The sequence below is a fragment of the Vigna umbellata genome, chromosome 3 (assembly GCF_029865625.1).
Source record: "Vigna umbellata cultivar VRB3 chromosome 3, Vumbellata_1.0, whole genome shotgun sequence".
NCBI lineage: Eukaryota > Viridiplantae > Streptophyta > Magnoliopsida > Fabales > Fabaceae > Vigna > Vigna umbellata.
Genome location: NC_142167.1, coordinates 49,062,508 through 49,076,185, shown reverse-complemented (window position 1 = coordinate 49,076,185; position 13,678 = coordinate 49,062,508). Strand labels below are relative to the sequence as shown.

Here is a 13,678-nt window from a genome sequence, read left to right as displayed (position 1 = left end):
GTCCCCCTGGATCCAAGGGAAGCTAACTTGTTAGATGATTAATGTGTAAATGATGTCACAATCACATGAAGGCTACATCCTTCCTTCCACAGATAGTTCACTCCATACGTTTCAACCTCGTGCTTTTCAATAGGTCATATATAAGACAAGCAAACTCTCTTCATTCCAACCACATCACAAACATTCAACATACAATGGCTGTGGTGTTCTGGTCATTGGTTTTAGTGTGCCTCTGCTTCCAGCTACCTTCCAATGCCCAAGCACCTGCAACTGTGCCCCCAGTGCAGTTGCCACCTACAACCCCAGCTGCAACATCTCCCTCTTCTACCACACCACCGGTGGCAACACAGCCACCAACAGTGGTGGCATCCCCTCCCACCACAACCACACCACCAACAACATCCCCACCACCTACAACTGTAGCTCCTGTGACACCACCTTCTCCCAAGATTGCACCAGCTTCAAGCCCCAAAGCCCCACCACCCCAAACTCCACCACAACCACCAAAACCATCTCCTGTCTCACCTCCCACATCACCACCCCCACTACCGCCACCACCAGTTGCTACACCACCACCATTGCCGCCACCAAAGATAGCCCCGACACCAGCCATAACACCCCCAACTCCTGCACCAGTAAAGGCAACACCAGCACCAGCACCTGCACCAGCAAAGCCAGCTCCAACTCCATCTCCTGTTCCTCCACCACCAACACTGGCACCAACACCAGTAGTAGAGGTACCAGCACCGGCACCATCATCACATAAACATAGAAGGCACAGGCACAGGCACCGGAGACATCAAGCACCTGCTCCAGCACCAACCATTATCCGCAAAAGCCCACCTGCACCACCTGATTCCACAGCAGAATCAGACACAACACCAGCACCATCACCAAGTCTGAATTTGGTAATATCTTTGTCTAGTGAAATACCAAATTACAATCATATATGGATATTTGCCATCTTTACCAATTTGTCTCATCAGTATCACAGTTTTGATCATTTTTTTTTCTCCTTTCACAGAATGCTTCTCCACCAAATCACCAGCAAGGGAGAAATATATGGGCAACAGCTGGGCTTGCAGCTGCTGTTTTTCTGGCTGTGACCGGCTACAGCTGCTAGCAATTTCATGGTGACCAAGGATTCACTTTAATGAGTTATTTGGTTTGCAAAATATCAAATTTTTAATGTGCATAGATCTAAATAATGAGAATCTATACCTATGATTCTTATTTTATTTTTTTGTGATCTTTGCTCAGAAGTATTAATGGATATGCATTTTTGAATTATTGAAATAATCAGGAAATGTCAAACAAAATGCCTCTAGTCTTGTTACATCAAACATGATCAGTTTCTGTATGTTTATTTTTATTTTGTCTCTAATGTAACTCCATGGTAAGTTCAAGATTTTTAACTAATATAGACATATCCTGCAGAACAGGAAGGTGAAATGTAAAAGATTACTTTTGCTATAAAGAATAAAAGAATAAAGCAAGACATCACAACCACGTTTTACTTAATACTGTTTGATATATTTTTGTTTTAATAATAATCGAAAAACTTGTTTATCATGTTAAAATATTTTAACATTAAATTAAAAAAATTATATATATATTTTCTTTAAATTTAAAAATTCAAATATATCAAAGTTTCAATATGAATGAATTTTAATTTCACTAGTTAATTGACTAAAAGTATTTAACCTAACATTTCAATAAGCATTTCTAAAGAATTTTATTTTAAATAAAATAAATTTATAAGATCAAATTAGTTTATTCATAAATTAAAATTAACTCGTTCATAAGCTAATTTGTCAAATTTTTTTTCACGTTAACGTAAAGAAATATAATTTTTTAACTTATAATTTGGTTTTAATTTGTGAACAAACTTATTTTACTTTAATCTATGTATTTCCATTTTTTAAAAGTATTTATGTATAAATTTGTTAAAACAATATTTTAATTAAAAGAAACTATTTTAGGTAAAAAATGAATTCTTATTAAACAAATTCTAAAATATGATCTCAGTATCACACTGTTTTGATAATTTTTTTCACCTCTCAGAATGCGGCACCATCAAACCCCAGAAAGGGAGAAATATATCAGCTTAGATATTACTGTTTTGCTGGCTGTGACTGGCTACAGCTGCTAGCAATCTCATGGTAACCACGGATTCGTTTTAGTGAGGTATCTTGTTTTGCAAACTATAGAATTATTTCAGGTGCATAGAACTGAATAATGAGAATCTATGATTATGATTTTTCTTTTTCTCAGAAATAGTAATGGATCTAAATTTTTTAATTTTGAAAATAATAAGCCCAAATGTCTCTACTTTTACAAGTTATTACATCAAACTCGATCAGTTTCTGAGTCGATGTTTCTTTTCTCCCGAAAGTCATACTCTGTGATAAGCCCAAGATTATCAACTAATTTGTGATACCGTTGACATCCTGCACACTAGCAAGATGAAATTCAAATCATTTACATAGAATACGTGTTCGCATAATATTAATTTTACAAAGTATCTATATGGAAAGTGAGAAAATAAGATACGGTTTGAAAAACAAAAAGGCATACTCAGCAACACAAGATTAAAAGGTAACCACATAACTGGCCGCAACACCATGGACACAAATTAACTTTTTTAACACTTGCATTCAATATCAAATTCACTAGCCATTCCATAAGTTATTAAATTTTCAGAACAAGCATGAAATCCAGTTAAATTTTCAGCACCAAACACATTCTAGGAGAGGGTAAATGGCTGGAAATTTTATTCTGTTGTGAGAGAAAATTTGGTATTCCATGCTAATAATTTACAGAATAAAGATATGTTGCGTATTAATATGCCAAATACACATAAACGTGGCGTTTCATATGGCACGGAGCTAAAAGCAGAGTTGGAATTTGGCAATGCAGTCAATCTTCTTCCAGCTGAGAGTTGCTGGCCCGTATTGGACAGAAAGAACCTTCTATAAAGCGTACCATATGAGGGAAAGCCCTGTCGTGGAGTAAGAGAACTGAAAGTTTCAAGCCAAGAAATCCATTAGAGGAGTTAACATGGAGATTTGTCAATCAATTCTTTCTTTTAGAAATGACCAAAAAGAGGGCTTGCTTGTAATGGTGGGAAAGGCAGGTATGTCATAAAGAGGAAGCTTTCAAGCGGGGGAGCTGGGTTGTGAAACTCAATCTCCATAATCAAAGACAAGGAATCAACTTCAGTAGATGCTGAGCTATCTAATTCTTTCTTTCAACCTCTTAGTCTTGCCCAGAGAATGATGCTTTACCAGGAACCAGGTCTCCATCTATAAATAAGCTTTGAAATAATGGCAGTTAGTTGCTCTCAATGTCCATATCTCAAAACAGATTCCCAATTCCATAAGAGTATCAGCAGGTAAGATTCCTACCTGGAGTCACTACAAAGAGAGTTGCTTACTCGGTCAGACTACTGATGCATGAAAGTTATCAAGATGCCTGACTTCAAGGGAGTTAAACCAACCATCATCTAAAGGAGTGAAGGAAAGAACTAACAGATAGGAAGAGATAGAAGAGATAGAGATAGATATCGACAATTCCATTGCCATGCTTTCGAGCAACATAAAAGATCAAGATCAAACTAATTAATAGTGTTAGATGTAACAGGCTTAAACCCATCTCTTTGTATTTTCATATTTATAAATACATAAACCCTATGTGCTTAATACACATTAGGAATTCAATCTATGCTTCTTTCTCTTATATTTTAGAGCTAAGTTTAATCCTTGCCTCTACCATGAACCCATTGTTCATAAGTGCAAAAGAAATATGTATTGGATATTTTGGAGAAAATTAGGTTAAAGAATTCAAAGCCTATTGATAGATACAGGAATCCCAATGCCAAACTCCTAACTAATCAGTGGAAGCTCCTTTTAGATCTTGAGAAGTGTAAAAGATTAGTTGAAAAATTAAACTATCTTACAGTTACTCGTTGTGACATTTCTTTTGCAATCTATTGAATATAGTAAAAACTATGTATAGGATTAAGCTCCCTTGTGTGTAATATACACATAGGGTTCTTCTATTAAATATGAACTAAGCCCAAAATACAAATAAGAAATAATAACTAACTAAAGATAAAAGATAAAAAAAAGATAAAGATAATATATCTAACACTCTCCCTCAAGCTTGTGCATACAAATCGTATGTACCAAGCTTATTACTAATATAATCAATAAAGCTTAGTAAAAATATCTACTTCTGCACTCGAGTGACACCAAATTGTTAATAATTTGTGAAGACGACATAGAAGACCAAATACCAATCCAAAAAACTCCTCCTAAGTAACAAATTTGAGAAGTTGCTCCATGTAAATCAACTTATAAATGCTTATACTACATTTTTGCAAAGAATATTCTTTCATCTGACCAACAAGAAGATCTCACAAGAAACATCAACATCTAAGATCTCTCATAGTGTCAAAGTTGTCAAAAATCAGCAACTCTAAAAAGACTGTCTGAGACCTTTGCATAGATCATCCACCGTGAACTGTCTTGAGTTTTACTCAATTAGATAAAATTTATTTGACCTAGGTTTGATAAGTCATGTTTTATACCAAAGATATCTTGAAGAAGAAACTTGCATTAACTGTTGCATAAAGAGCATTTATTGCAACTCTTGAAGTACAAAGAACACTTCAAGACTACACAACGACAAGAAAGGATTTGCAATGGTTATATTTCTCAAGACTTCTATAAATTCAAGAAGAAAGATTGATGCCACATAAGAATCTTTTAAGTGAATACGCTTGCAACAATCTTGTGCTCTAGCCTATGAAATTCCTTTAGATAGAACACTAACCCTGTATTCATCCTTTTTTAGTTCGCATCATTCTGATCTTTTGATCACTTTCTTTGTAATCATGTTTTAGTCAATGGTGCCTCCCTGTCCACACAATACTCAGTTTAGCCAAGAGTAGTTGCATAGTGAAACTTGAACGAGTTGATAAACAATTGTAGTATTAACTATACAAACTAATATAAAAACCTAAAGAGTAAATATATCTCATCTTTTAACTATTTTAAATTACATATTATCACACTATTGTCTAACGTGTCTGTTAGAATAATTATTAAGTCTACCTAGTATAGCAGGGCCTAAAGTAGGCAGTTGTGTGTTGGGGTATCTATAATGATTGTTCCTAGCAGTCTAGGACAATCTCTTCATCTTTCATCTATGTATTGTATCATATTTTTATCTATATAAATGATAGAACTGAGAAGGGTCTTTCAAGCCCTTTAGAACTATTTTTCTCTGTTTTAGATCTCAAGTTGGTATCAGAGCAGGTTCATCCTGCTCTGGTTTCCTGTCCACCAGCACTGTCACTGCTGTTTGCACCTGTCCGGTGCCGTTCGCCGTTGTCCGCGGCTGTCTCGCCATTATCTGCAGCTGTCAACTGCAGTTTGGAGCTCTCCAACTTGGTTGTCCGCCATACAACATTTGTCCGCTGCTGTCCACCACCGTTCGCCGCCGTCCGCCGCCGTTCTCCGCCGTCCGCCGTCACAGTTCCGTCCGGCGACCACTAGATCTGGTTCGCCTCTTCACGCGACGGCCAACCCCACCGGTGGGCTCGCCTGATTCTCCTCCACGCTCCGCCACGCGCCGCCTCTTTGTGCGCTGCGATCAGGCGCGTGCTGTACACGCGCCGCCCTCCGCTCACCGGAAAGTCGCCGCGCCACCTCGGTAGCTGTCGCCCTCTGCTCCTCTGTCCGTTCTGCCCCTCAAAATCTCACTTTGGTGTGTCCAGAAGCTCCCCCTTGAAGAAAACCGTGAGCAACCCTAGGTTTTTCGCTGGTTCTTCACGTTTTTCTGGTTCTTCACGGTTTTTCTGGTTCTTTCTCCTGCTTTTATCACAGAATGGCGTCTGGAAGTGCTCTTTCTTTCTCTGGAAGTCCCTCCATTACTTCCGAAAAGTTAAACGGAAAGAATTATCTGTCTTGGTCTGCTGCTGTGGAAATGTGGTTCCTTGGTCAAGGACATTATGACCACCTTGAGCAGGATGGGAGCCAAGTACCTTCTGACAAAGCTGAACAATGGAAACAAGCTGATTTCCAATTGTGTGCCCTATTGTGGCAATCTGTGGAACCCCGACTTTTGATATCTCTTAGAGCCTTCAAGACATGTCACACTTTTTGGAAGAAAGCTCAAAGCATTTATGCTAATGATATTCAACGTCTCTATGATACCGCAAACAAGCTCGCCTGTCTCAAAATGACAGACCATGATATGGTTTCATTCATGACTGAAGCCCAAGCAGCTGTGGAAGAATTGAGAATGTTCTTGGAAGCGGAATCTTCAGAAGATATCAAAAAGAAGCTTGACAAGTATTATATGGTGATGATCCTCCGTGCTTTGCATCCAGATATGAATCATATCAGAGATCAACTTCTGACAAGTCATGAGGTCCCTTCCTTGGAAGCCTTGACCACACGTCTTCTTCGTGTTCCTGTGCCTCAGTCTCAGGAAGCTTATGAAACAATGGAACCATCTGTCATGGTTGCCACGCGAGGAAGAGGAGGACGTGGCACTAGAGGAGGAGGACGTGGAGGTCGGGGACGTCCACAATGCTCTTACTGTAAGAGGGTGGGTCACACCCAAGAAAACTGCTACTCCTTGCATGGCTTTCCTTCAAAAACCGTCAATATCTCTAAGGCTGAAACTTCCACTTCCAACTCCAAGTTCACTGAGGAAGAGTATCAAGAGTATCTGCGATTAAGGTCTAATAGTTTGGCGCAATCATCTCAATCCCCAAGTATGTCCACAGCTTGCATGTCTCAATCCATGGAAGGTCTAAATTCATGGGTAATTGACTCGGGTGCTTCGGATCACATTTCTGGTAATACCTCATTGTTCTCAACCCTTTCCCTCCAAGAAAAACCCCATTTCATTACCCTTGCAAATGGCTCTAAAACTTGTTCAAAGGGAGTCGGTCAAGTCTCCCTGTCTCCCTCTCTAACTCTGAAATCTGTTCTTTTTGTCCCTAACTGTCCATTCAATTTAATTTCCCTAAGTCAGTTAACCAAAATGTTACATTGTTCAATAACTTTCGATTCAAAATCTTTTGTTATACAGGAGCGTGGCTCGGGGAGACAGATTGGAGAAGGATATGAAGCTGGAGGTTTATACCATTTTGGATCTCGCCCACGGGTATCTTGTGTTGCAGCTCTTCCCCCTAAAGTGTTACATGATCGGTTTGGCCATCCTCACTTGTCAAAGTTAAAAAAGATGTGTCCTGAACTTAGTGGTCTTCAGACTTTAGAATGTGAGTCCTGTCAACTAGGAAAACATGTTAGATCTGTCTTTCCCAAAAGGTCTCAATCAATGTGTACTTCTAGTTTCTCTATTATTCATTCTGATGTCTGGGGACCTAGTCGCGTCTCTTCTTTTGGTTTTAGGTATTTTGTTACTTTTATTGATGAGTATTCTAGATGTACTTGGGTTTATCTAATGAAAGATCGCTCTGAATTGTTACCCATTTTCACATCCTTTTTGAATGAAATCAAGAACCAATTTGGTCATGTAATTAAAGTCTTAAGAAGTGATAATGCTAAAGAGTATTTCTCATTAACTTTTTCTTCACTTCTTAGCTCCCATGGTATTTTACATCAGTCCACTTGTCCTCATACACCCCAGCAAAATGGTATAGCCGAAAGAAAAAATAGACACTTGGTTGAAACGGCTCGTACCCTTTTGCTTAGTGCTCATATTCCTGTTCATCACTGGGGGATGCCATCTTAACTGCATGTTTTCTTATTAATAGGATGCCCTCCTCCTCCCTCAATAATAAAGTCCCTTTCTCCATTCTCTTTCCCAATGATCCTCTCTTTCACACCTCTCCTCGCGTCTTTGGTTGTGTTTGTTTTGTTCACGACATGTCTCCGGGGCTCGACAAGCTCTCTGCTCGTGCGATCAAATGTGTCTTTTTGGGCTATTCTCAGCTTCAGAAAGGGTACCGGTGTTACTCCCCTGAAACCAAAAAGTACTACATGTCTGCCTATGTTACCTTCTTTGAATAGACACCTTTCTTCTCGCCCTCTATTCAAGATGTTCATATCCTCCACCAGGTCCTTCCTCTTCCAGTGGTTGAGTCTAATATCTCCAATCCCTCAGTCAGTCCAAGTCATACCCAAGGTCCTCCCGAACCTTCCTCTCCCCATACTGATATCCTTCGACATAGTACCCCGGTGAGTAATCCTCTTCCAGCAAATGGTGGATCTCCTCCTTCAGATTCTTCTCCGTCACCATCTCCTGTCACGCCTCCTGGTGAAGATGATTCTGGTTGGCCCATTGCTCTCAGAAAAGGTACTCGTTCCACTCGCAACCCTCATCCCATTTATAATTTTCTTAGTTATCACCGAGTGTCGCCCTCCTTTTATTCCCTTTTATCCTCAATATCTCCTGTGGTTATTCCTAAAAATGTGAAAGAAGCACTTGATCATCCTGGATGGCGACAAGCCATGATTGAAGAAATGCAGGCTCTTGACCACAGTCATACTTGGGAGCTTGTGCCACTTCCCCCGGGCAAAAAGGCTGTTGGTTGTCGATGGGTATATGCCATTAAAGTCGGCCCTAATGGTGACATTGATAGGCTCAAAGCCCGACTGGTTGCAAAAGGGTACACTCAGGTTTATGGTCTTGATTATTGTGACACCTTTTCTCCCGTGGCCAAGATGACTACCATTCGATTGTTCTTTGCCATGGCTGCCATTCGTCATTGGCCACTTCATCAGTTGGATATCAAAAATGCCTTTCTCCATGGTGATCTTGAGGAAGAAGTGTATATGGAGCAACCTCCGGGGTTTGTTGCTCAGGGGGAGTCTGGTATGGTTTGTAAATTGAACCGATCTCTATATGGGCTCAAGCAATCACCACGTGCTTGGTTTGGAAAGTTTAGCTCCATTATTCAAAAATTTGGGCTAAAACGCAGTGAAGCAGATCATTCAGTCTTTTATTATCATTCGTCTCCCGCGAAATGTGTTTACTTGATAGTATATGTTGATGATATAGTTATTACAGGAAATGATGCTGCTGGAATATCTCAATTGAAGGAGTACTTGTGTAAACATTTTCAAACCAAGGATCTTGGGAGCCTCAAATACTTCCTAGGCATTGAAGTAGCTCAGTCAAAAGATGGAGTTGTAATCTCCCAAAGGAAGTATGCTCTGGATATTTTGCAAGAAACAGGCATGATTGATTGTAGACCGGTTGATAGCCCTATGGATCCAAATCAGAAATTAACAACAGAAGGAGGTGAATTATTCTCCGACCCGGAGAGATATAGGAGGCTAGTTGGAAAACTAATCTATCTCACTATTACAAGGCCGGATCTATCTTTTGCAGTTGGAGTGGTTAGTCAGTTTATGCAAGCTCCATGTGTTGGCCATTGGAATGCTATCATTCGAATTCTAAGGTATGTGAAAAAGGCTCCAGGGCAAGGGCTGTTATATGAAGAAAAAGGAAGCCTTCAAGTATCAGGATATTGTGATGCTGATTGGGCAGGTTCTCCTATTGATAGACGATCTACTACTGGATATTGTGTTTTCCTTGGAGGAAACATTATCTCATGGAAAAGTAAGAAACAAAATGTAGTGGCTCGATCAACAGCTGAAGCTGAATATAGGGCAATGGCTTCATTAACATGTGAACTTATATGGGTGAAGCAGTTCCTTCAAGAGCTTGACTTCTGTAACATCCAGAGTATGAAGATGTATTGTGATAACCAAGCTGCTCTTCACATTGCATCAAATCCAGTGTTTCACGAGAGAACCAAACATATAGAAATTGATTGTCATTTTGTTCGGGAAAAATTATTGTCAAAAGAAATATGTACTGAGTTTGTTGGATCAAATGACCAACTCGCAGATGTGTTGACTAAGTCGTTAAGGGGACCTCGGATTGAGTTTATTTGTTCCAAGCTTGGTACATACAATCTGTATGCTCCAGCTTGAGGGGGAGTGTTAGAATAATTATTAAGTCTACCTAGTATAGCAGAGCCTAAAGTAGGCAGTTGTGTGTTGGGGTATCTATAATGATTGTTCCTAGCAGTCTAGGACAATCTCTTCATCTTTCATCTATGTATTGTATCATATTTTTATCTATATAAATGATAGAACTGAGAAGGGTCTTTCAAGCCCTTTAGAACTATTTTTCTCTGTTTTAGATCTCAAGTCAAAGAAGGAGATTCTTTTTCACCATGTCAAAAGTTGTTCTTGCAAATTATTAGACCTAATTATTGCAAAAGAATTTAATGGACAACTCAACCCTCCCTTTTTTTGTATTTGACCTAATTTTCACAGTTCCTTATATGTGGTTGTATGAACTTTGTCCAAAACATCATATATTGTATTTAACCCTTGGTCTTTTCCCAAAGTATTAGCTTCATTTCCACCTATAATTATATTTCCAAAACTGCAACTCTGCAAGAATACAGATATCCTCAATCTACCAATTTATTTATTTTTTGCCAAATTTGTTCTAAATGCAGAAACCGTCATCTTAGAGAATAAAACAATAGTAAATTCATCAACCAAAAGCATTATGTTTCACTTTCTGAATCTTAAAACTATTTCTTATTTTGCAATAGGCACTGAAAACAGAATGAAACAACTCTTCTTCAAAAGTTATGTTTGGGATAATGCCTGGGGCAATACATATTGTATCGTATTGCCAGCCGACCATACGATGCGACTGCCCGAAAGAGGACACCGGGAAGGAATGATTGGCCGAAGAGGCCAGAATCCACCACGCGTCACGAAATCAAAGTGAGCGGTGCACCAACCAAACGGTCATGGAAGAATGGAAAACCCTCCAACAATGACCATCCCTAAAACATCACTTCAAATCAAGATTACTGATAAGCATTACTTAGTGAGTGACGGGCCATGATTCGGCTGTGATTAGGGTTTTGCTAATTTCGAGCCCATCTTGAAACCTATAAATAGAGGTCATAGGTAAGAGTTAGGTGATTGCATTTATTGCGAATTTAAGATTTTGCGTTGACTCCCGATCGGACTGATTATTAACTTAAGCATCGAAATTCCTTTGCAGGTACACCTGGACAGTTTGGAATACAAGCAAGGAAGGATTTTGACCAAAGACATTCAGAATTACCTAAGCTAACTTGAAGTAAATTGTGAAAGTGTGTTTTGTGGAAATATTCGACCCTACACCCAAAACACATGATATCAAACTAAGGTTCCAGCATATCTTGTACAAAATGTATTTTGCCCACCCTTGTGGGGAGATCCCTGTCCCCAATCCCACACTTAATCATCTAGAGAACACCAATCATGAGTCATAAACATATAAAAAAGTTTAATCAAATATTGGACAATGGGCAACCATGAAAACATTATTCAAAGAAAAAAGAGAATGCCAACACCTTTTAGACAAAACCGTTAAATATACAAATCATCATAAATGATCACAAAGAGACAAGAAATAATAGATACCTGAACAAAAACAGCACCCCTTTCATAAGCTAGCCGGTTCACTAGCCTCTTTGTTCTTTCACCACACTCACAACATGTAAACTGTACAAGCAAACTTCGTCTTGGAAGATTCAAGTCAATACTAGCACTCTGCAAATGCAAAGCGTAAGTATATATCAATATCAAATAACTATAGACAAAACTATTATTTGTGACGAAGATCATGCAACATGATTTCTACCACCAAGTGAAAGATACAATCAAGACTGTACGTCCATAACAACTAATCAAAAAATGCGTTTGCCTCCAGAATATCATTATGGAGTAAACTAAAATCAACTCTTCTTATTTTAGATTTACAACTACATAATGAAGTGATAGCCAGTTAATAACAAGAATGAATCATACCCTGATGGATGGGAAAAATGAATCGAGACAAATAAAAAAAAAAAAAAACTGACAAGCCATAGTGGAGACAATATTTGAGCTTACAAAACAGAGTTAAAACAACATAACATTTTTGTAATAATTATTAAACAAAAATTTAACAAAATATAACCAAAAGTAGTCAAAATACAATCAGTCAGAAAAAAAAAACTAAAAACCATACAATAACTCGTTTTTTCTTCCTATTTTATGAGTTTAATTTATATATACTTCAAGGTAACATTTTTACACAGACATTAAATAAGAGTCCATGCAATCGTTATACTATATTCAAGAATAGGATAACATAGTAAAATGTGGAAATGTTATTATTATTATTATATATATATATATATATATATATATATATATATATATATATATATATATATATATATATATATATATGAAGCAAGTTTTATACTTACTACGGATTTATATTAAATTCGTTGTTGATTTACAGTAGAAAAAAAAAAAAAACTGTTATGTACTTACATTGCAAAAGCTTTTACACTATCCTCCAATTACATGCATGTAAGTAGTGAGTTTGCTGATTTTACGATAAGCATTTTAAAAGTGATACTTACAATAATTTCTAGTTCACAGTGCATATAATAATGCTCCCTTTCTCTCAAAATGATTGTAATCTAAGGTTTCTCTTCCTGGAATTAAGAAAAAACAGAAAGTATCACTTAAACTATTATTTTTAAAAATAACTTCGCCAAGATAGTGATATATAACCGGTAGTGTAATTTATTTGAGGACAAATTAATAATAATATTGATACTGATATCAATGATAACAAAATAACTCCCTGACCGCTTCAGAATTTGGTGATTCTGGTTTTGGGGCAGTCCCAGATTCATCATCCATCAACCCATGTACTCTAAACACCCGACGAGAAAGCGACGGTGCTGCCACTATTGCACAAAATCTTGACCTGAAAGAAAAATGTTAGGGTTCAATCTGTAAAGAAAGAAAAGGGGGTTTTGATGGAAAACTAACCTAGGGAGGCTAATAGAAGGATTGAAGCAGATAGAGCGAACATGTTTAGGGGTTTTATGGTAGAGAGGAGGAACAAACACAGTTCCACTGTACAGTGCGCTTGCCGCCATTGATAATTAGTTTGTATGAAAAAATTCTCAGAGTGAGTTTGTGGGAAATAAGAGAGGGTACAGTGATTTTATATATTTTTTTTCTCAGATTTGAACCCTAGTGTTTTCATTTTGTCTTTTATTTGAAATTTAAAATTCGACTTTACTATTTCTTTAAAAAAATATTAATCTTGAAATTAATTTATATTATAATTAAAATTATTAATTGTAAATATAATTATGTGTTTAAAAAACTCGTTATAAATTTTAATTATATAATAGTAAATATTTATATTTTAAATTGAAACTTACTGTTCACATACTTTTAAAGGGAAATAATATTTTCAAATTAAAAAAAAAAACGAAATATATAAAAGTGTGTTTGTTTAAAATACTATTAAATAAAAACTCCTTGGAAATTGAGAAGTTTGAAATTTTATAAAAGAAATTAAAAATAAATAATTGATTCAATACAATAAATATTGATATATTTTATTTTTTATTTAATAAAAAATAAAAAATTAAGTTTTAATACAAACGTTTTAATTATCTTAATTTTATTCTAACTTTGATAATAATCAAGATAATTGAACATGTTTGATCTTGATTGTTGTTGCATGTGTGATTAGAAAAAAGTTTATATATAATATATGACACATACCAAGGCTTAAACATGTGGCAATTATCTTAATC

The 13,678-nt window shown here is 37.1% G+C and overlaps 2 protein-coding genes across 14 annotated transcripts; one reads left to right on the top strand and one right to left on the bottom strand.

Annotated features, from left to right (window-relative positions):
- Positions 1-194: 194 nt before the first annotated feature.
- Positions 195-1,319, top strand: AGP19 (arabinogalactan protein 19). Its single transcript, XM_047319126.2, has 2 exons — positions 195-908; positions 1,025-1,319. Exons 1-2 carry the CDS (start codon positions 195-197, stop codon positions 1,121-1,123), a joined length of 813 nt encoding a protein of 270 aa, XP_047175082.2. The 3' UTR covers positions 1,124-1,319.
- A 913-nt stretch (positions 1,320-2,232) lies between these two features.
- On the bottom strand, positions 2,233-13,063 carry LOC124846129 (Zim17-type zinc finger protein). 13 transcript variants are annotated; one of them, XR_015785243.1, is made up of 6 exons: positions 12,897-13,062; positions 12,711-12,831; positions 11,487-11,615; positions 4,837-4,920; positions 3,408-3,474; positions 2,628-3,316 (listed from the first exon to the last, which is right to left on the bottom strand). XR_015785243.1 is itself a non-coding variant. In XM_088110838.1 (5 exons), exons 1-4 carry the CDS (start codon positions 13,004-13,006, stop codon positions 3,446-3,448), a joined length of 393 nt encoding a protein of 130 aa, XP_087966964.1. In that variant the 5' UTR covers positions 13,007-13,063; the 3' UTR covers positions 2,628-3,316; positions 3,408-3,445. The 13 variants fall into 13 exon arrangements, 7 of the variants coding, with proteins under 7 accessions (XP_087966966.1, XP_087966961.1, XP_087966964.1 ...); XR_015785244.1 differs by having other exon boundaries at positions 2,628-3,305; XR_015785245.1 differs by lacking the exons at positions 2,628-3,316; positions 3,408-3,474 and adding an exon at positions 2,233-2,457.
- Between the last annotated feature and the right edge of the window lie 615 nt (positions 13,064-13,678).

What these genes read in the sequence shown, in the direction of transcription:
- LOC124846129 (XM_088110835.1), bottom strand. Translation starts at nt 13,006, where the DNA reads ATGGCGGCAAGCGCACTGTACAGTGGAACTGTGTTTGTTCCTCCTCTC. An exon ending in CCTTCTATTAGCCTCCCTAG is followed by an intron (nt 12,832 to 12,896) that starts GTTAGTTTTCCA and finishes TTTTTCTTTCAG; the next exon opens with GTCAAGATTTTGTGCAATAG. An exon ending in GGGGTGCTGTTTTTGTTCAG is followed by an intron (nt 2,458 to 11,486) that starts GTATCTATTATT and finishes TCATCTTGCTAG; the next exon opens with TGTGCAGGATGTCAACGGTA.
- AGP19 (XM_047319126.2), top strand. Translation starts at nt 195, where the DNA reads ATGGCTGTGGTGTTCTGGTCATTGGTTTTAGTGTGCCTCTGCTTCCAG. An exon ending in CATCACCAAGTCTGAATTTG is followed by an intron (nt 909 to 1,024) that starts GTAATATCTTTG and finishes CTCCTTTCACAG; the next exon opens with AATGCTTCTCCACCAAATCA.